We start from the raw sequence: 19,773 nt of genomic DNA on the forward strand, positions 1-19,773 counted from the left end.
ACAGTGACACCCCCTCCATTGGTGCAACCTCCCCCCACACTCGACTGCCCCAAAGGGCAGATCAAGCTGTGACAGCACAGACAAACTGAGCAGGGAGAATGGTGTGAGGGTGGAGCTTGAGCTACAGGGGAGGAAAGCCGGGAGGGAGGAGAGTGGGACATTGACTCCAGGACTTAAGCCAGGTCCTTGCTTCCTTTGTTGTGATGGGAATTAGGGACTGAAAACCCTTGGTGAATTTGGGGGTTAATGACGGGGGGCTTGTTTGGAACAGCCGGGGGAATCGGCTGGGTAAAATCTGGCCCTGAGCACTGTTTAAACAGCAATGGCCTCAGTGCGCTATTTGGATGTGACCGTTGGTGGTAGAGTTGCACACACGGGCTGCAGCTCAGATTAGTAGTATTGGCGGCTTGTCATACGTTGTCCTCGCTGCTGCACATACGCCTGGGGAGAGTCCTGCCCTGAATAGCGCCATCGACATGGACAAGACATGAAGGATCCTTGCCCCCATTTTATAGATAGGGGAAAATGAGGCTCAGAGAGATGATGCGACTTGCCCAGGCTCACTCAAGCATCTGCGGCAGAGCTTGGCAAAGAATGCAGCTCTTCTGTGTCCCAACCTTCCTTGGCAGCCACTTAAAAGACCCGAGGTTTCCTGTGAATGTCGGAGTCAGAAAGCCTGTGCTGCTCCGGGCAGCATGCAAACAGGGCAATGCCAGGGCCTCAGTTGAAACCTGCCAGGAGATCAACTGTGGTCACACATGGATCCTCCCTGGCTATGTGTTCATGCAGCCCCTCCAGTATGCTAGAGACAGAGATGGGGAGTGGAGGGTCGTTTCATCAGGAAAGAAGAGGGTGAGGTATGTATGGTAAAGCAGGGAGGAGAGGTAGGCAGAGTTAGCACTGGGGTGCCACTGCAGAAAAATTTGGCGGAGAGAGGGAAGTGGGAGAGAAGGGGCTAATGTGCTGAGTGTGAGCAGGAGGGAAGGAGTTAATACAGGCTGGGTGGTGTCAGGAGGGGAGGGGTTAATGCAGCTTGGGTGGGGTCAGGAGGGAAGGAGTTAATGCAGGCTGGCTAGGAGGGGAGGGGTTAAAGGCCTGGGGGTGAGCGGGAGGGAAGGGGTTAATGCACAGGGAGGGGATGTATATCCAGCAGCCCCTGCCTGCCCTGGCTCAGCTCAGTTCCCTGGGAGCTCTTGGCAGGGCAGGACCAGCTGGTGCTTGCCTGGAGATGCCATAGCCGGGCTGGGTGAGTGCCCTCTCTGCCCTGCCGCTCTGTGCTGAGGCACCACAGCTTGCTGAAGCCTCCGACCCTGCCCTGCCGCGGAGCCCCACTGCTCGGCTCAGCACAATTTCTGCTGCAAGGCTCGGGTGGTCCCAGGGCCAGCATTAGGGGGTAGCAAGCAGGGCAATTTCCTGGGGCCCGTGTCACTGGGGGGCCCATGAAACTGAGCTGCTCGGGCTTCGGCTTCCTGCCCTAGGCTCCAGCCATTCTAACACCGGCCCTGGGTGGGGGGGGGGGGGGTACTAACAGGGAGATGGGTGGCAGTGCCAGGCTCTGTGGGCAGGGCGTAGTGCCTTGTCCCTTGGGGCAGGCCATGCCCTACTGTGGGCTCCAATGGGAGCCCTGTTTGCTCTGTGCAGCCCTAGCTAGTGGATGCCACCTTCGGGTGTCCAGCTCTGGTCCCGAGGGTGCTGGAGGCCTGTGCTGGTTGCTTTTGGGAGCTGAGATCTGGCTGCCCCGTGTTTGAGCTGTCTCTGCCAGGCACGTGCCAGGGAGGCGGGTGAGTGTCTGCCCTGGAACTGCTTATTTATAGTGCTATGTTTGGGAGGCAGAAGTTCAGCTCTTTGGGCTTTTTATAGCAAGTTCCCCCCTCCCCCCCTTGCATCTTAGTGGCCCTGGGATAACATGGGATGGGATCTAAGCTCCCAGCTGGAGAAACTTTGGTCTGGCTTCAGTGCAGTGTTCGGATCCACAGGAGAAAGCCCCCAGGGGGACCCTTCCTGCAGCTTTTACAGCCAGTCTTCCCTTGGTGAGCAGTGCATGGGGTGATCTTTTCAGATGCATGTCTTCCGCTCTGGAGCCTGGCAGTGAGGCATCTCGTGCCCTGGCTGCTGCTGTCCCAACTCATGTGGCATGTGTGTGTACTGTTTTCAAGTATTCAGCTCCTGTTTATAGCCAGTTTTTCAAGGGCATTCAGTCATCAACAAGCTGAGCTCTGCTGAAAATCTGGTCTTTGGTGTCCTAGCCATCTTCCAATTCTGGAACTCTCTCTCTGCCCTGGCAGTTTCACCTGCGCAGCATTCTTCTTTTCCTACCCCAGTCGTTGGTGTAGTGTTGCTGTGTGCTGGTCAAGACTTGCTGTGTTCCACCCCATAGGTGGGTGCAGTGATCCTCACCTGTCTTTACATACAGGACTGTTGTGTGGCTTAATCCATGTGTATAAAATGCTTTAAGGATACCCACAAGGTGCTGTATCCAAGCAAAGTGGTGTTGCAGTGGTAGGAACAATCGCATTTTGACTCCCATCTGCTGTGGCACTTCTATCTGGAGCATACTGGGGAGAGCTAGTAGAAAACTTTCCTGGCAAAATATGGGGTTGCAACCTGTTGGTTGTTTGTCTTGCGATACCATGTGAGGCTTGGTCAATGCACTGGGGCCCACTGTGCTAGGGGCTGTACAAAGTAGGACAAAGAGACAGTCCCTGCCCCCAAAAGCTGACAATCTAAGTATAGGACCAGAGATGACAGATGGATGCAAGCAGCTAGAGCGGCACAAGGGAACCAAAAATGTTGATTTTTTTTTTTTTTGTTTGTTTTTTAGGGTTTTTTTAATTGGGAAAACGTGAAAGGAAACGGTTTAAATGAGTGTTTCACTTTGATAGAACACGTTTCCTCTCCCAATTTCTCAACTTTCCAACTTTTTGTTTCATGAAAATTCTCCCCGTTTTGACTTTTTCCTCCTCCTTTGGGATGAAAGCAAATGTGGAAAGCGGGATTTCCTGCAGGCTGGAAATTCGATTTCCCCAGTGGATCTAATAACTGCTCGGGAGCTGGTCTGTTAGCTCCCCTGCTGACTTGATCTCTGCCCTGAGAGCTGGAGTTGAAATTCCTGCACTCAGGACTGATCGAGGCAGTGAACTTTTCCATCAGAAATGCCCCCTGGGAAGGCGGCAGGGAATATATTGTGCAACCCCTCTTTGTGTGACCGAACTGGGTACGCCAGACCCTGGGCAGCCTCTCCCTGGGTGGCGTGGGGTCTTTTCTGTGACTGTGCAGGTCAGAGATGTGTGGTGGGATTAAATGGCAGGAAAGGCAGAAGGAACCAGGGCTCAGCTGGTGGAGGGTTTGGGTGGGTGGATGCTGATCCCTTCCTTACCACAGTATCAGACTGCAGCTCTTGCCTCTTTCTCAGTCCAGACTCTTGCTTCTCAACTCAGAGGTCTCTGTTAGTTTGGCTCCAGGGAGATCTGGCTCTGCCATAGACTTCCTGTGGGATCTTGGGCAACTTGCTTAACTGCTTCGTGCCTCCATTTTCCTGCCTGTAAAATGAGAATGAGACCGAAGTGCCTCCGGGGGATGTTGAAAAGTTTATTTTGTTCTCATTTGTCTTGTGCTTGGAGCTCCTCGGCTGAGAAGGGTGAAGTGTTCCTGTGACAGGTTACCTGGGGGTTTGTCCTGCATGTTCCCTGGCAGGCTGGAGGGGAATTGTGGGGGGTGGGAATCCAACTCAGAGTGTAGACGGGCTTTTTTTTCAGCAATGGGCAGAGAATGGTGCCTGCCTGGGGCAGGCAGGCTGGTTAACCATTAGCGTCCGATCAGTCACTGCTGAAGAGCCCCTCAGTCCAGTGCCATTTGTGTCTCTTCTGTTAAAGGAAACCATCTGCTTGGGGCATTTACAGCTTCTGCATGTGTCTCCAGGCCCCCTGCCCTAGCTGCTGTCAACTTCAGCACCAGATTTACTGCCTTGGTCGCACCCTGGCCCCTCATTAGCCAGCCCCTTAGGCTCAAATCTTGCTTTGTCCCAGTCCTTCCCTGGATGGATGGTCAGCTGGGAGGTGAATAAGAGCCATTATTCCCCGTAGGCTAATAAAGGCTCTCGGGTGGTCACGATGCCAGCAGTGACCTCTGGCTGTTCATTTAGGGCCTCCTATGAATTAGGAATTAGTCATGGGGCAAAGCTGGGTGGAATCTTGTCCTTTCTAAGCCCTGTTGGTCGCTGGCTTGTTTGATGTGAATGAGAGATGGTTGGGAGCTGAGCCTGCAAAGTTTAAAGGTTCTGGGATTGGCCCACCTGCTCCAGGATGAGGCTCTTTGGTTCTGGGACCCTTTATCCTGGGCAACTAGACGGGTGCTTGTTTCTATTACAGTAGCACCTGGAGGCTTTGCGGACACACCCAGTCAGAACCAATTCCTGCCCAAAAGAGCTGACAATCTAAACAGTCAAGCCACATGGGGAAACTGAGGCAGAGACACAGGAGGAAGTGGTATGCCCAAGGTTACCCTGCAGCTGAGAGCTCGGAGTAGAACCTGTGTCTCCCGACTCCCGGTCTGGTGCTTGAGCTGCCGGGCCATATTGCCTCCGTGGGGACTCTAGCCCTCAACAGCCATTGTGGAGTCAGTGTCTCAGTCGGCTGAGACTTGGACGGATTTAAAAAAAGCCTTTTTCTTGTTTTCCTTTCTGAAAAGGGAAACCCAGAAGGGAGCCCGTCCCAACCCGGGGCCGCTCAGACGCTGTGATTATTCTGAGCCACACGGAAGGCGAGTGGAGCCAGAAACGCCCTTGTGGCTTTTCCACCTCCTGCCGTCTGGTTCCTCCTCTCCCAGCTGCTCCAACCTGGCTCCCGAAGGTAGCACCGGCAGTGCTGGGGGCTGCCGGGAAGCATGGGTGGCTCTGCGGCACTTGAGGACCGGATTGTCTTTGTTCTGCTACCGTTGGGTATATAAAGATAAGGCTGCTGGCTCCAATATTTTTTCCTGTTTAAGTTGCTCTTGGAAGCTCTGCAATAACCCAGGCGACTTCACAGGCTGTTCAGTGCTTTCCTCTTCCTGCACCGATTAGTCCCACCTAGAAGCCTGCTGCTGTCTCCTGTCCTCTCCCAGTCTCTTTGCTGTGCTTCTGAGCTAGCCAGTCAGGTTGGGAGCTGGGCCGTGTGCCCTCCTTGGCTCCTACTCGGCCTGAAGCATGGTGGCATTGGCATCCCAGCAGAGATCAGCCTGCGACTTCTTTTCCAGCATCCTGTCTGCTGCCATGCTTCAGAGGATCAGGGGCTGTCACGGCGGGGAGAGGGGGACCTCGTATCCATCTGAAAAATGCCTGTGCCCCTCAGCAGCCTGACCCACGCCACTCTGAACTACATGACGCATCTAGAGGTGGCATCAAAACCCTCCCTGAAACTGCAGCCCTGGCCGGCTGCCCTGTTCCTCCAAGGTGCCCCCCTCCCTCTCGTCAGTGTTTCAGTTGCGGCCCTATGCGGTAGTTAGGTTTCCTCCTGGTGCCTTGAACGCAGCCACGGGCGTGGGTGGCTCACAAGGGCATCTAGCCCGGCCCCTTTACTGGACAAGAAAATCAAGCTCCTTCCCTGCTCCCAACTGCCCCTCTCCTCAGCTCTGGGTTGCCCCTTCGCCTGTGCATTCTCCTCCTCTCCCTCTCCTCCATTCCCCTACCCCCATCGTCTTGGGCTCTGGGCTGTCTGGGTGCCCAGCCCTGCCACGGTGAGGGGGAGAGGCTCAAACCAGAACCCTCATCTACTGCCATTTTGTGGGGGAGGTGGGGCCTGAACAGACTCCCCGCCCCCTCCCGGGCTCGTGTCTTCCTCTTGCTCCTGAATCCTTGATCCATCTCCCATAGAGCCACACAGCAGGCAGCAGCTCTGGGCTGCCCCCTCCCCGGTCTCTCTGACTGCAGGGCCTCATCCAAAGGTTCCTGCTTTGCTCCATCTCCGGCTGATACAGCTGAGCTGGACACACCACTGCCTGCTGTGCTGGGTACGGGCCCCTCTTGGCTGCCTCCTCCACAGCCATGTGCAGCAGCTGGGCAGCAGGCAGAGTGGAGCTGGGGGGCAGGGGCTGTAGCCTGGGTGCCATATTACACTGGTGGGAAGTGGGGCATCTCTCTGTGCCCACAGTGCCAGGAAGGGGGAGATGGGGTGTGCGTGAATGACCCAGTTGGAGGGCGGCTTCCCCTTGAGATGATGGTTCCTGCTCAAAATGGTCCTTCTCCTGGAGGACACTTGGGTGCTACATTATCTGCGTCCCCATTTCCCCCACAAACAAACTCCTCCTGCGGTGGGACCAGGTCCTTCCCCAGCCTGGGGATGGATGGCAGCTGCCCGTTACCCATGCAGGGCCCTTTGCTGGTGGCAGTGGCAACAACTTTCCTATTACTAACCACTTCCCTCCTCTCCTTCCAGGAGCTGAATGCACCTTCCCCACGGTCACTGAGGACTGGCTCCTGCAGTGGGGCAAGGAGCAGAAAGCTGGCTTCTGGGGCTCCTTGCGGATACGGAAGCTGGTGCCAGAAAGCCCCTCTTGCTCTCCTGTCTGGATACAGGCTCTGGCTTCTGGGTGAAGAGCCACATCGGTGTCCTGTGGCCCACTTGAGGGGCTGGCTTTAGAATAGTGTGGATTTGGGGTTCGGGGCTTTCGTGCTATGGTTCCCCTGAGGGGCCTCCCATTGCAGGTCACTGTACCCTGTTCCTGAGAGCCGAGGTGCACATGCACGAGACCATGAGGCCTGTGTCTCCTGCAAGTAGCACATCGCCCCTGGGGCTGCTGAACCGGGGCCCAGAGTATCTCCGCAGGCAGATGGAGGTGGGGAGCGGGGGCCGTACCCCTAGTGCCGTGGAGAGGCTGGAAGCCGACAAAGCCAAGTATGTCAAAACCCAGCAAGTGATCAACAGCCGGCAGGAGCCGGTGCTGCGTAACTGCCCCCCACGGCCTTCCCCTCACAGCAGGAGGCGCCTGACTCTCCACCAGTGTCACGAGATCTGTCAGAGCTCAGAGCTGGGCAGAGACAGTCCCAAGCAGAATGGCCCCAGGAAGCTGCTGCCTTCTCCCCAGTCCCCCGTGGCGCGCAAGGGCAGCAGCAAACGCCTGCTGAGGCCCGACTCGCTCATCATCTACCGGCAGAAACGGGATTGCACGACCGTCAACACGGAGAACGCCAAGGGTTCCGGCCTGGTCAGGCGGCTCTTCCAGGGGCCTCTGAGAGACAAACTCCCCAGCTCCCCCTCCTCCAGGGGCCTGGGCGACGGGCAGCAGGGTCCGGAGAGAGATGAGACCCCCATGGTGTGGGTGCCGGTGGAGAAGGAGGGTGCTAGAACACAGAGCTCAGCGGGCGGCATCTTCAGCCCGAACGTGAACCCTGTGGCACAGCCTCCACGCAGCAGCCAGACACACCTGCCCAGCCCCGAGTCGAGACCAGGCCCGAGGGAGGCCAAGAGGGAGCTGGGCCGAGGCTGCTCCCTGCCCCTCTCCGAGAAGGAGAGGTTTTTCAACTACTGCGGCTTGGACCGGGACCTGGTGGAGGTGCTGGGCAGGGAGAGGTTTGGACCTGCTGGCTGGGACGTGGCCTCCTCCTTGCTCCTGGGGAGTGCAGGCTCGGCCGGTTCGGAGCGCAGCGGGCCTGCCCACTCCAGCGGCTGCGAAGCGGGGCCCGACGCGGAGGAGCTGGGCGCACGGTGCTGCTCGACCGTCTCCATTATCGAGCGCAACGCCCGGGTGATCAAGTGGCTCTATGGCTGCCAGAGAGCCTGGGCGATGGCCAGGGAGTCCACGGTCTGAGGCAAGGGCCCTGGCCGGCCTACAGAGGCCCCATCCCGTCTCAAGGGCTGGGGACAGGCGACTTCCACTCCAGCCCAGGTGGTTCCCGGCACTGGTCACGCCCGCCAGTCCTGCCTCCAGCGAAGGCAATGGCAACCCCCCTGCCCAGTCGCTCTCAGTGCGGGCAGGAGGTGGCCTGGGGCATGAACCGGGCAGATCATTTGGCCCCTGGGTGAAGCAGATGCTCGTGGGGGTGAAGGTGCCCTGAGCTGGCTCCTGCCCGGGGTATGTGGAGCTACTCACAAGTACCTTTCCGCACTGGGGCTGCCAACTGGGGACTGTTATGTAAATGCTGGGGGGGAGGGGGCAGGTGCTTCCAGAACTGCATGGCCTAATCCTGCTGAGCTGGGGAGGGGGTGTGGGTGACATTCACAACTCAGGGCTCGTGTGCTCAACAGAGACTTTCCTCTTTTGAATGATGTTTTAAAATGTGCCCAGGGAAGGAACTGTGCTGGGGGAGGGGGCTTGGAGCAGCCCCCCTGGGCTGCCCCCTGCTTCAGCTCCCCCTTGGGACTGGTCCTGGCACCTGAGTGTGGGAGCAATGGGACTGGAAGGGGGAGACAAACTGGCCACTCCCTGCGTCCCCCTTGACTGGCCCTTTAACCCTTTCTCTGCTGCTACGCTCTCGGCCTGGCCCCTTCACTGATGCAGCCAGCTCTGCGGTGGATGAGGTCAGAAGGGCAGAAAAGGACCCTCTGGCTGCATGGGCTCCTTCCTCACTGAGGGATCCAGGAATGACCAGAGGAGCTGGCGTAACGCTACCAGGCTGGAGGATGTTTAGGTGTATGGCTGCAGCCGTGGGACCTGGCTGTGCCAGCCCCGGGAGCCCCCCATGCTGTCAAACTTTTTTTTTTTTTCAAGATAAATTGTTTCATTTTGGCTGGATCTGAAAAGTTCTGAATAAAGCTGGCTGTGTTTTCAATCCTGCCGCATGTGATCTCTGCCCAACAGTGAGGATATGTCAGAGCTGCGTTCTGTCTGCTTTTCTCTAGACTCCCTTCTGCCTTCCCCCTGCGCTTCACGTGGGAGCAGCGTGGCCGAGCGAACTGAGGAGGGCTCTGAGCAATTGACTGTCCTCTTCCTGCTGGAGCCAACAGAGGGGAAGTGCCTGGATGGCAGTGGGGCATGCTGGGATCATGGCCATGCTCAGGCTGGGGTACAGAGCATCACCAGTTCTCCCAGCCCTCTCCCATCGGCAGAGTTCAGCATCATTCTGGAGTCTGCTTGCCCGTAGCTGGTGGGCCAGTTCCCTCCTGGGGGCTGCGGGAAGATGCCAACAGGCTCTGCCCTCCTGAGGCCCCTTCCCCACCCCCCACCCCCAACAGCAGCCTTTCCTTCAGCAACTTCCACTGGCCCCCATCCCTAGCCTTGGTTCCCCCTCCCAGCCCCCGCAGGGCAGAGCTGAGCTCCCAGGAGCAGGATGATCCTTTCCAGCCTGTGCAGATTCCAGCCTGACAGGAACCTGTCTGAGAACGCTCTGAGGGATGATTTACTCATCCTTTCAGGAGCCCCGGTCACCTCTATGACCTGTGCCCTCCTCCTCCAGCTGCAGGAGGGCTCTGGCGCCCGTGTGCTCCAGAAGCTCTGCTGTGATAAATGGCTCCCTTTAATCTGCAGGGGAAGAGGAGTCAGGTTATCTCAGGGGAGCGCTGAACCGACTGACTCCTTTCATGTCCTCTGCTCATCCCCCGCCCTCCACCTGGGCAGTGGCAGCTGCCTCCCAGCTGCCTCTTGGGGCCACACCTTCTGCTTGACTTAGAACGCAAGGTGGGGCTCATGCCACTAGGACTCTCCCAGCCAGCCCCACCGCTGGCTCTAGTGAGAAGGTGTCATAAGCATAAGTCCCAATTCTGAACCTTAGCGTCCAAAAAGTGGGTGCCTGCATGAACCTCCAAGCTTAATTACCAGCTTGGATCTGATAGCGCTGCCACCAGACAGGAATTACAGTGCCTGCCTCACTCTGGTCTCCCCAAAATCTTTCCTTGGGGTTCCCCAAGACTCAGATGCCCTGAGTCTACAACAAAGGGAAATAACCCACTTCCCTTCCTGCTCTTTACCTCCTCCCAGATTTTCCCGCTTCAATTCCTTGAAACACAAACCCAGAGAGATCAAGTTTCTTTCACCCTCACTCAGAGTCCCTGCAAAGGTAAGCTTTGCAACTCTAACACCAAGAGAGTTTCCCTTCCCCCCCTGTTTCCTTCCTCCCCACAAATTCCCTGGTGAGTTCCAACTAGGGAAAAAATCCAACAGGTCTTAAAAAGAAAGAAAAAGACAAAAATATTCTCTGTATCAAGATGACAATATACAGGGTCAATTGCTTAAAAGAAAAAATGAATAAACAGCCTTATCCAAAAAGAAATACAATTTAAACATTCCAGCAACTACACACATGTAAATACAAAAAAAACATATAAGCCTATTGTCTTTCTACTTTTGTACTTACACTTGGAAACAGAAGATTAGAGAAGCCTGGAGATAGAGATCACTCTCATAGCCGAGAGGGCACAGACAAAAGGACACACACCCAAAAATTCCCTCCCTGAGCTTTGAAAAATCCGGTTTCCTGATTGGTCCTCTGGTCAGGTGTTTGGTTCCCTTTGTTAACCCTTTACAGGCAAAAGAAACATTAACCCTTAGCTATCTGTTTATGACAGAAGGCCTGTAATTGGCCAGGAGGAATGGCTAACAGGAGAGTGGTTCTCTTTGGTGGGCCATGGAAGAGGAGCCCCTTGGGTGTGGGCAGCTAAGAGGCAAGCAGTGCCCTGAGTGGAAAGAGGTGGAGAACCAAGATGGAGCCCCTGCCTCTAGGATGGTGGGTTGAAAGGAACCCCTCTTGTGACTGACTGAGAACTGGAACAGTCCAAAGCGTGTTCTGTGTCTTGGGTTATGAGTTTGTTGGGCCTCGGTATGGTTCATAGCAGCCATGTTTATCCTAAATGTTGCCACAACTAGCTGCCAGGTTGGGAGGCCAAGCACTCAACAGCGTTGGCCATCCACGCTTCCGGCTTTGCACTGTGCTTCCTGCTCCCGGTTGGCATGTGACCCACAGTACGGGAGTCCTGCCAACTCCTAGAGGACATGGCTCGATGCCTGTGGTGCTGGGGCCCAGCACTGCACCAGAGTCACAGCAATTAATCCGTGTATGGCTTGAGCTGTCCTTTCTTATAGCCAGGTGCCTCTGCTGCATGGCACGCACTGTTAGCAAATAACACCTGGATTTACTGATTAAAAATCAGGATCTCAATAGTGTAGGGGGCCCTCTGAGGAGACCATTCTCTCCACCCTGAAAATGGTCGGGGACAGTCATTGTCTATTCTAACACCTTTCCACTTCGTGTTTGGGAGCGGCCTGGCAGCCCTGAATCTGAGATCTTTGAGCTGGCCACCGCTCTTCTTCAGAAAGTTACATCCTCGCTGGTGCAGCCAAGAGGAACAGATGATGCTTCAAGTTAATCAGCTGGAGCTTCTGAACTGTGGTGCTTCTACCTGGCATTCTAGCTACAGCGCTCTTTACGCTTACCGAGGCCTCCTTGGAGCGGGGCTAGGCAGGTCTGGCTGGGGAACTACAATGGGCCTCTCTGGCCTCACACCCTATGAATGAAAACTGAGGAGTTCGATCAGTTCTTTTCAGGGTGCTTTTCTCATGCTGCGCTTACTGACACCTAGTGGCTTCTCTAGGAACAACGACCGTGTCAGGGTCACTTCAATAAAAGTTTACCATGTTGATGATCTTTCTTTTTTGCAGAACTGGGGGAGGAAGGAGGTTGGGGGATGCTTTATACTGTTAAGGAGAAATTAAAGATGAGGGGGGTGAGGATGTAAAATTGGGCCAGGAGCTAATGTCTAGGCTGCAGGATTCACATGGAATCTATCTCCCTTGCACTGAGGCCAGCAGTGGGAGTTGAGAGGTGAGGCAAGGGGCTTGCTGGGTCTGGGCTTTGTAAGTGGAGATAGGGCAATGCAGAGGGGGTGGAGGTGCTTTTGTAGAACCTCATTGGCCAGCTCCCATGCCAGGAGTTTGGGTGGGATCCCACATCCTCTGAACCTGAAATTGGAGGGGTGGGGCACTACTGGGATCGAGGGTTCCCACCATGTCCCAGGACTAGCAAGAAGGTTAACAAGGCCCTGTGCTACATTAAAGCCACTCCTGCTCCAGCCCCCAGAGATCCCAGCTCCTGCCTGGTCTTTATCCCCCCTGCCCCTTTTTTTTTAATGCATAGGCAAAACAGACGTTAGAAGAATGAAGGCTGGAGAGGCTCTGATTGGTGAGGTGGCTTTCCCTGGCCATATGATCTTCCTCATGTGCTCTGTAAGCCTTGCTCTTTGTGTAGAAGGAAAAAGAAATACTTACATCTCAGTGTCAGATGCAGACAGAAGCGCTGCATGGGGCAGGGGGCACATGTGGGGGTTATGTGCCCCCTCTGTAATTTCTGCCAGGTTTTATATGCCCTGCCCTGAACACCGCTGCATATCACCAGAACCTTTACATTGTGTGGCCCACCCCCCTCTGCTGTCAACGATTCTGAATCCTCTCTGGGTGCAGGGAAGGTGAACTCTTCCCCAGGAGGAGCAGGGCTTGTTTGGCCTGTGCACGACTGTAGAGATCTTTGAAAGGCTGGGATGCAGCCCAGGCAGGAACTGAATCTGTCTTAAATTTCGGTAGCCAACTCCCTGATGCCAGACCAAAGACTGAGAGAACCTGGTGGGCGAGTGCCTCGCAGTGTATTGGCCTGCTATGTTAGTCTCGCTCTTTCTTGGGTTCCCCCATTGGAAACTAGCTCAGGAGAGGGGGCTGCATGGGCGCGTTGAGCCTGCCCCTCTAGGTGATCAGTTCTGAGCTGTGGGAGATGGACTATCTCACTGCTAATCCTCTCTGGGATGGGTGGCTCTACACGGCCAAAGTGGACTCCAAGGTTGTGTATCTACAGGGCCTTGACATGATGAACGTTCATGTGCGATGGTGGGTCTGAGACACAGAAACAGAGTTTCATGCAGGGAAGCTTGGCTGGGTCGCTTCCCTGCGGCTGGGTGATCCAGGCCTTACAAGGATCTGTGGATCAGTAATTCACAAGCCACCATGAACATCTAATTCCAGAACTCTTCCTGCTGGAGGGTGAGTTCCTGGCACTCCTTAGCCAAACACTAACCCAGAGGCATGAAGAACCTGCTCCTTCTTACAGGCTTTGGCCAAAGTCAGGCAATTCAAGTCAATAGCAGAGCAGGGACAAGAACCTGGTAGCCCTGGTCCTGCTCTAACCATTAGGCTGTGAGCATGTTGTACAGTACAGGTAGGGAGTGCTTAGCCCTGTGAGATGCGTCACACACGGGAGTGGTCCCAGAATCTCTCCCTGACAGTGCAAATGGTACAGAACACAAGGGGGGAGCTTAGTAGAGACCTCGCTCTGACAACAGCTTCCCTGCAGTGGGAACCTCATCCATACCATGCAAAGAGGCCAGTGCTGCACCAGGGTCATCCAGGGGGCTGTTTTCAGCTGAGTTTCAATGCGTTACCTACATGATTCTTCTGGGCATGATGGGTGCCGGCTGGACCTCCACCATGTCCCCAAGATGCCCATGTGGTACGAGCTACCCCGAGCTCTGCACTCCCAAGCCAAGTGCTGCTGTTGACTCAAGGCGAGGGGAGCAAGGCTCCAGGACAGACTAACCCTGCAGGTCCCTCCTTCAGCATCAGAGCACTGGATTCCCCATGCCCAGCCACGTTCTCAGGCCCAGCAGGTATTCCAGTGAGCAAAGCCCAGGGCAACCAATGTCCCCGTGTGAACCACAGAACTCGGAGAGTGGGAAAGCCGGTGAGACGCTCTAGTCTCTCCACCCAGGGCAGGCTGGGAGGGATCCCCAGAGGGAGAGGGTATCAGCCGCTGAACAGTCCAGCCCCTTAGCGCACAGGGACAGACCCTGGGGGTTGGGGGCGGGATACTGCAGCCACACTGTGGGTGTTCTAGGCTGACGGTGCTGCTGGCTCCTTTGCAGTGAGGGAAAGGGTTCAAATGCTGGGTGTTCTCCTCCTGAGTGAGCGAGGGGCCCTGTGCTGAGGCTGATGGGAAAGGTCCTTCCTCTTTAGTTACCCTTGGGGGCATTTTTATTCCCTATCTCAGCCAGTTTGCTGACCAGGAAGCCCCACTTGAAGGCGCCCTCTTCTGGCTCCTGGAGGTCGCTGCCATTGTTGGAATAAGTGGGCTCCTCTCCCAGGGGCTCCCCTGGCGCCCCGCTGAACTCGGCCGCTGGCTCGCTGAACTCAGGCTGGGCCGTCTTCTTGTCCAGCGCAGAGGCCTGCTGCCACTTGGAGGCAAAGACATCCCAGAACCCTGACGTCGTCTTACCTGCAGGAGGCGACTCTGCTGGCTTTAGTGCCAGGGGGCTGGAAGCAAGAGATGGGGAGATTAGGGGGCGGGAAGCATCTGAGCATAAAGATCCGGACACACGTAAGAGAGGAAAAACAGCTGCAGCACGCTGCAGGGGAGAGCATCAAGGAGAGAAAGAGAGGGAGGAGCAGCAAGAGGGAGTCGGGCAGTATTGCAACATACAGGGAAGAGACTGAGCTTGTATAGGAGAGGCATAGACAGACACACAAAATGATCCAGGAAGTGGCAGAGACAGGAGGCCGAGTCCTGGTGTCTGGCAGGCTGCTAGAGCGCAACGAGAGAGATTTGCACAGGCGTCACTGTAGTTTAATAAGAATCCCTGAGCCACAGGCTTCCCTTCAGCAGATGTTACTGAACCAGCCTGGTTGGGAAGGGCATGGCTTCTCATTAAGGCACGGGGGCTACCCGAACACCAGCCCCCATTCCTAGACATAGGGCCAGAACACAGGCACCAGCCCGGCTCTGGGTTTTATAGACACAGCTGAAGCCATGTGGGCACGGTGATGAACAGCTGGCTGCTGGGCTCAAGGATCACCTGCCTATGTGACTGGGAGATGCTCGGAATGGGGGCTTTGAACTCTCCTGGCCTGGGAGGATCTGCACATAGAGCCCCCTGGGGTGGGACAGGCAGCTTCTTATTGCAAAGCTGCTGGCTCTTGGGGCTGAACCGAGACCACCCCGCCAGGAGGCTGGAACGGTCTCCACACAGGCAAAGGAGCACATGGGAACTGGGTCACTTTTCTACAGTGTGACTGAGGCACCTGCTGGATCTCCAGGTCATTTCTTCTCTCTCCTCCTACGCTGGCTCCTGGGCCAGGAAATGCCCCTAGATCTAAACACTTCGCATCCAGCACTGGAACCACCTGGACAGACTTCCACATGGACATGACCAGGGCAAGATAGCAGCAGGGTGTGGTTCTCTTGCCTTCAGCCTTCACCAGCGGCCATCTGAGTGGCCCGTGCATCATGTCCCCTGGCTAGTAGAAGCAGGGGCGGGAAGATAGCTGAGGGAGCTGTTGTAGGAGACGGTTTCGGGTTCAGTCTCAGCCATGGGGTAAGCAGGTGTAGCTCTCACTGATATCAATGGCAGTGGGGTCCACGTACAGCAGGGATGAGTTTAGTCCTAAGCCCTCACTGGAATCCAGGTCAATGATAACAGGGTCATTGTGATCCTGGACTTGAGAGGACCCCTTGCCTGGTTGAGAGCTCAGGCGTCACAGGGCCGTACATGCATCCTTGCTCTGTACCTCGCGTGTACCTCGCTGCCTCCAGTCTCACCCCAAAGCCACCCCTCAGCCTGGTCTTCAGGCCTGTGGCAGACCCTCAGCCCTACCATAAGCTGGGCCATGTCTAGCTGGGCACTGCCTAGAAGGACGGGAGCCCGATGGAGACATTACGACCCAGACACGAGCATCAGTCTTACTGGTCAGCGCAGGGCTCGGGGGTCAGCAGCTTGTGCTCATCCTCCCTACTGAACAGAGATGACATGCTCCTCCAGCCTCTGGCGCCAGCCCCCTGGACCTGCAGAGCAGAGAGGGGGAAACCACTGGTCAGTGGAGCTAATGTGGTTTGGCTGAGCTCACGTGGGGCCCTGGGAACGTCAACAGGCCCCAAAGCTTTGCTCTATGGGACTGAAGCAGCAGGAATGTATTTCCTCTGCCTTGTCCTTCTCCACACACAGACTAGCCTCAAGGACACACCCCACAAAGAATCACCCTCCTCCTCTGGCAACCTCAGCATCCCCCCCACCCCCAAAAGAGCAGTGCTAGTCTCCACTCCAGCCCCTCGTCCCAGGTTAGGCAGGGGATGGACACTAGATTCTGAAGGGGGGGTCTCTGCCCCGTTCAGCCTTTTGCATGCCCACTGCCCCCTTGTTTTCCATGCCCCCCTTTGAGTGACCTCACTGGCCATTGTGCGGGTGAGGAACAGCCAGCAGAGACCCCAGAAGCCCACAGGCGAGGGGGTGTTTGCCTTTCGCCTTTGTTAGGCTGGGTGTAGGCTCTTTGGCGCAGGAACCAGCCTTGTGGTCTGTTTGTACAGCGCCTGGCGCCATGGGGCCCGGGTCCAGGACTGGACCACCTCGGTCCTAGAAGGACAACACAGACATTATGATGGCATATGACTGGGTTCCATGCTCACACTGCCTGTCCCCCATGAGACTCAACCACCCCCTCCACATGTTTATGGGCACCTGCCACCCACTGCAGCAAGAAGGCTCCCACGGGGAGTTCTGCCCATCAGGGTGGCAAAGGGGCGAAGGTTTGAGCAGCTCGAGCCAGGCTGGCTGGACACTGATCAGAGCCAATGCGGCTGGTCCGGGGAGGGGATGGCTGACTCTGGAGGGAAGATACAACCAGTGTAACGGGTCCCTGGATACAACTGGGCGCCCAGGGCCACAACACAGCACCTAATTTCTAGAGCACTCAGTGCTCTCGGAGCCCTCTGAAGCTGTGATCCAACAACAGGTTGGGTGGAAGCAGCCCCCAGGCCTGGCGGTGATCAGGGCCTCCAGCAGACAGGCAAAATGCCCCCGGGGGGGATCTGGGCACTCAAATGACTTTTTTTTTTTGTGGTTGTAGATCTACCGTCCCTTTCTATTATCTGCGACCGCTTCGCCTTAGGCCGGGCTCTGCACTAGCACCGGTGCTTTGCTGTCTACCTTTGGAGGGGGCTGTTTCTTTAAGGCCACGTGTAAGAAAGACCAGGCAACGATCAAATCAAATGCACCTGTCTCTGCTAATTCACATTCATTAAAGAAACCTGTGGCCAGGGGAACCCTAGTATTAGGGCCAGAGGGCTTGCGTCCTCCTTATAATTGCCTGGTTTGATTTGCCTGCTTTCTCGCAACACGTTATTGCACGTTTAATCCCGCATCCGGCTTTCCCCTTGGAGCACTGCCCTCTCGGCCGGGCAACACTCTACTGCCTTCTTCCCAGCGTGGAGCTCTCCTAGCCAAGATGGGGCCCAGGCTGTTTGCACCACAGTGTGGTGAGGTGAGCCCCCCACACCCAGGGTTTGGCCTCGCCTCGTTCCACTGCAGTGGGACCCGCCTGCCCCTTGTCTCCGGGCGCGCTCTGCAGTGAAGACAAAGCCCATGTTACATGCTGCAGCAAGGCAAACCGTCCTTCAGTGCTGGGCTGCCACAGATCCCTCCAGGATTGGCCAGGAGTCTCCCAGCATCGGCATCGATCTCCCGGTGACTAGTGAAAGCCATCCAGGAGAGTTTCATGGGATATGTTAAGAAAATGACATTATGTCATGTTGGCAGGGGGAAAAAATCTCCAGGAATAGCTTCAGTCAGAGTTGGCAACCCTAAGACACGGTGGCACCGAGGGGGTGACAGAAAGCCAGGCAAATCTCCAGGGTAGATTGGAACCTACGGAGACTCCTGAAAACAATCCCGGTGAGCGGAGAAGCCCCAGGCTGGTTCGGCTGGGGTGTGGTGACTGGGGCCAGAGGTCTGATGCTAAGAGAAAGCTGGCTGCTCTGGGAGGCAAGTGGAGCGCCTAAGAGGGGAAGCCTTACCCTTCGTGCCAGCTGGGAGATGGGGTTCGATCCCTCCTCCATCAGAACTGGGGCATCTGTGGTTTCCACCAGCTCGGGGTTATCCCCCTGAAACAAACTCACAGCATCAGCCACGAGGCAACACTTGGAAAGACCGGCTGGCCCTGTCCCTGGGTGAGTGAAGTTAGCAACTGGATTTCTCACCCCCTAGACTCCCCTCCCCCCAGTCATTTTTTTCTCCTCCTCCTCTAGCTGCTGCCTCTGGATTCGGTCTGGTCCATGCACTAACTATTCCCCATGCAAGCAGCTTCCACCAGAATTCCTCAGTCGTTTGGCCCTGGACCTAGCGGAACTCCTTGGCCCAGTGACCCAGGCTCAGTGTTGTGGCATCTCCTGTCTATTCCCTACTGAACAGAAGCTTCCTTCTGCAGCTCACCTTCTGCAAAGAATCAGGTCAAGCCCTCAAACCAGAGCGGGATCAAAGAATTCAGGGGCCCTACGCACTATGGAAATGGGGTCTCCTCACCTGCCTTCACCTAGACAGTTCAGTTCAGTTAGAAACTAGCTGTGGGAAAACCAGGCAGCTGCCTAGGGCTTCAGGATCTGTCTAGGGGGGGTCTGGGCCAAACCTAAGTGGGTGGCGCTCCATCCTCCCCTGTTTCTACCATAACCAATGTTTTTTCCAGTGGTTGGGGAGCCTCTCTGAGACAGGGGCCTTGTGCAAATGCACATTGGCTAATCTGGGCCTGCTTCAAACCACCCTGTGTGAATAGATGGAAGCAGAGAGTCTTGCGTTATCACCTGACTCCAGGAGCTGGGGCTTTAAGAAACACACCAAAAATCATGCCATTTGGCCACACTGAAGATAAAGTGACCAGGCGAGGTCTCTCCATGCCCCATCTGCCATGCTAAAAGAATCGTCTCTTCTCCGAGCTCAGCGACCCCTAGAGCACTGACCCCTCTACCCCTGGTCCTTCTCCCTGCTCCGTAGCAAGCAGTGCTGAGTTGACAGGGGCCAGGGCGGGGTTAGTATTTCGCTGCACTGAAGGACACAAACCCAATCCTGTTTGCCTCACCCCGAGACTGTCCAAATTGCTCGGATCTGACTTTTCTTTTTAACTGAATGATTTGTCAGCGCCCAGAATGCAGATCCCAGCAGCCCTGCCAAAAACCGGGACAGGGTGGGCAAACCAAGCAGAGCGTCTGAAGTGGCTGGCAGCTGCCGGGGTACAAACGCCGGGTGCCAGAAAGTGACTGACTGCCACAGGCTGCAACAGCAGCAGCAGAGGGAGGAACAGCACAAGGAGAAGCAGCGGCAGGTAGCGTGGTGGCTGCTGCACTGGCTGTGACCATAGCAGTAGGGACTCCAACAGCCGTTGTCCTGCCAGAGACTAGATGTGGCAGCAGCAGTGGCCGTGCTGTGTGCTGTGACTCTCTGAGTCTGGGAATCGATGAATAAACTCCAATGTGGCTTGGGAGAGGCTAGTGCCAAAGGGATTGAGAGTGTGGAGCTGGGGGCTGGGTGGCGATCCTGGGGGCACAAGGTACCAGAGCGAGTGGAGCTGGGGACTGTGTGGGGATCCCGGGGGCTCAGGGTACAAGAGCTGGTGGAGCCGGGGCTGTGTGAGGATCCCGGGGTGCAGGGTACCAGAGCAGGTGGAGCCACAGGCTTGGTGGGGATCCCGGGGGCTCAGGATACCAGAACAGATGGAGCCAGGGGCTGTGTGGGGATCCCAGGGGCACAGGGTACCAGAGCGGGTGGAGCTGGGGACTGTGTGAGGATCCTGGGGGCTCAGGGTACCAGAGCAGGCAGAGCTGGCTGCTGGGCAGGGATCCTGGGGACGCAGGGTACCAGAGTGCATGGAGCTGGGGGTTGTGCGGGGATCCTGGGGGCTCAGGGAAGAAAAGCTGGGAACCCCTGTTGCCTGCCCCTATGGCCAGCGATAGAGGCCGGAGGCCCCTGCCAGGGCTGTCCCTACCTCATCCTTGAACTCCTCCTCCTGCACTTCGCTGCCCAGACTCTGCAGCACTTTGGACTTGTAGACTTTCCAGAATCCCTGAGTCAT

The 19,773-nt window shown here is 56.2% G+C and overlaps 2 protein-coding genes across 2 annotated transcripts; one reads left to right on the forward strand and one right to left on the reverse strand.

Moving 5' to 3' along the window:
* Positions 1 to 1,190: 1,190 nt before the first annotated feature.
* On the forward strand, positions 1,191 to 9,636 carry FAM110D (family with sequence similarity 110 member D). The gene is made up of 2 exons (XM_032802826.2): positions 1,191 to 1,246; positions 6,411 to 9,636. The coding sequence occupies exon 2, from the start codon at positions 6,715 to 6,717 to the stop codon at positions 7,780 to 7,782; it is 1,068 nt and encodes a 355-aa protein (XP_032658717.1). The 5' UTR covers positions 1,191 to 1,246; positions 6,411 to 6,714; the 3' UTR covers positions 7,783 to 9,636.
* A 3,558-nt stretch (positions 9,637 to 13,194) lies between these two features.
* Positions 13,195 to 19,773, reverse strand: C25H1orf232 (chromosome 25 C1orf232 homolog). The gene is made up of 4 exons (XM_032802828.2): positions 19,687 to 19,773; positions 17,729 to 17,815; positions 15,627 to 15,724; positions 13,195 to 14,199 (listed from the first exon to the last, which is right to left on the reverse strand). Exons 1-4 carry the CDS (start codon positions 19,771 to 19,773, stop codon positions 13,899 to 13,901), a joined length of 573 nt encoding a protein of 190 aa, XP_032658719.1. The 3' UTR covers positions 13,195 to 13,898.

The sequence above is a fragment of the Chelonoidis abingdonii genome, chromosome 25, assembly GCF_003597395.2.
Source record: "Chelonoidis abingdonii isolate Lonesome George chromosome 25, CheloAbing_2.0, whole genome shotgun sequence".
Lineage (NCBI taxonomy): Eukaryota > Metazoa > Chordata > Testudines > Testudinidae > Chelonoidis > Chelonoidis abingdonii.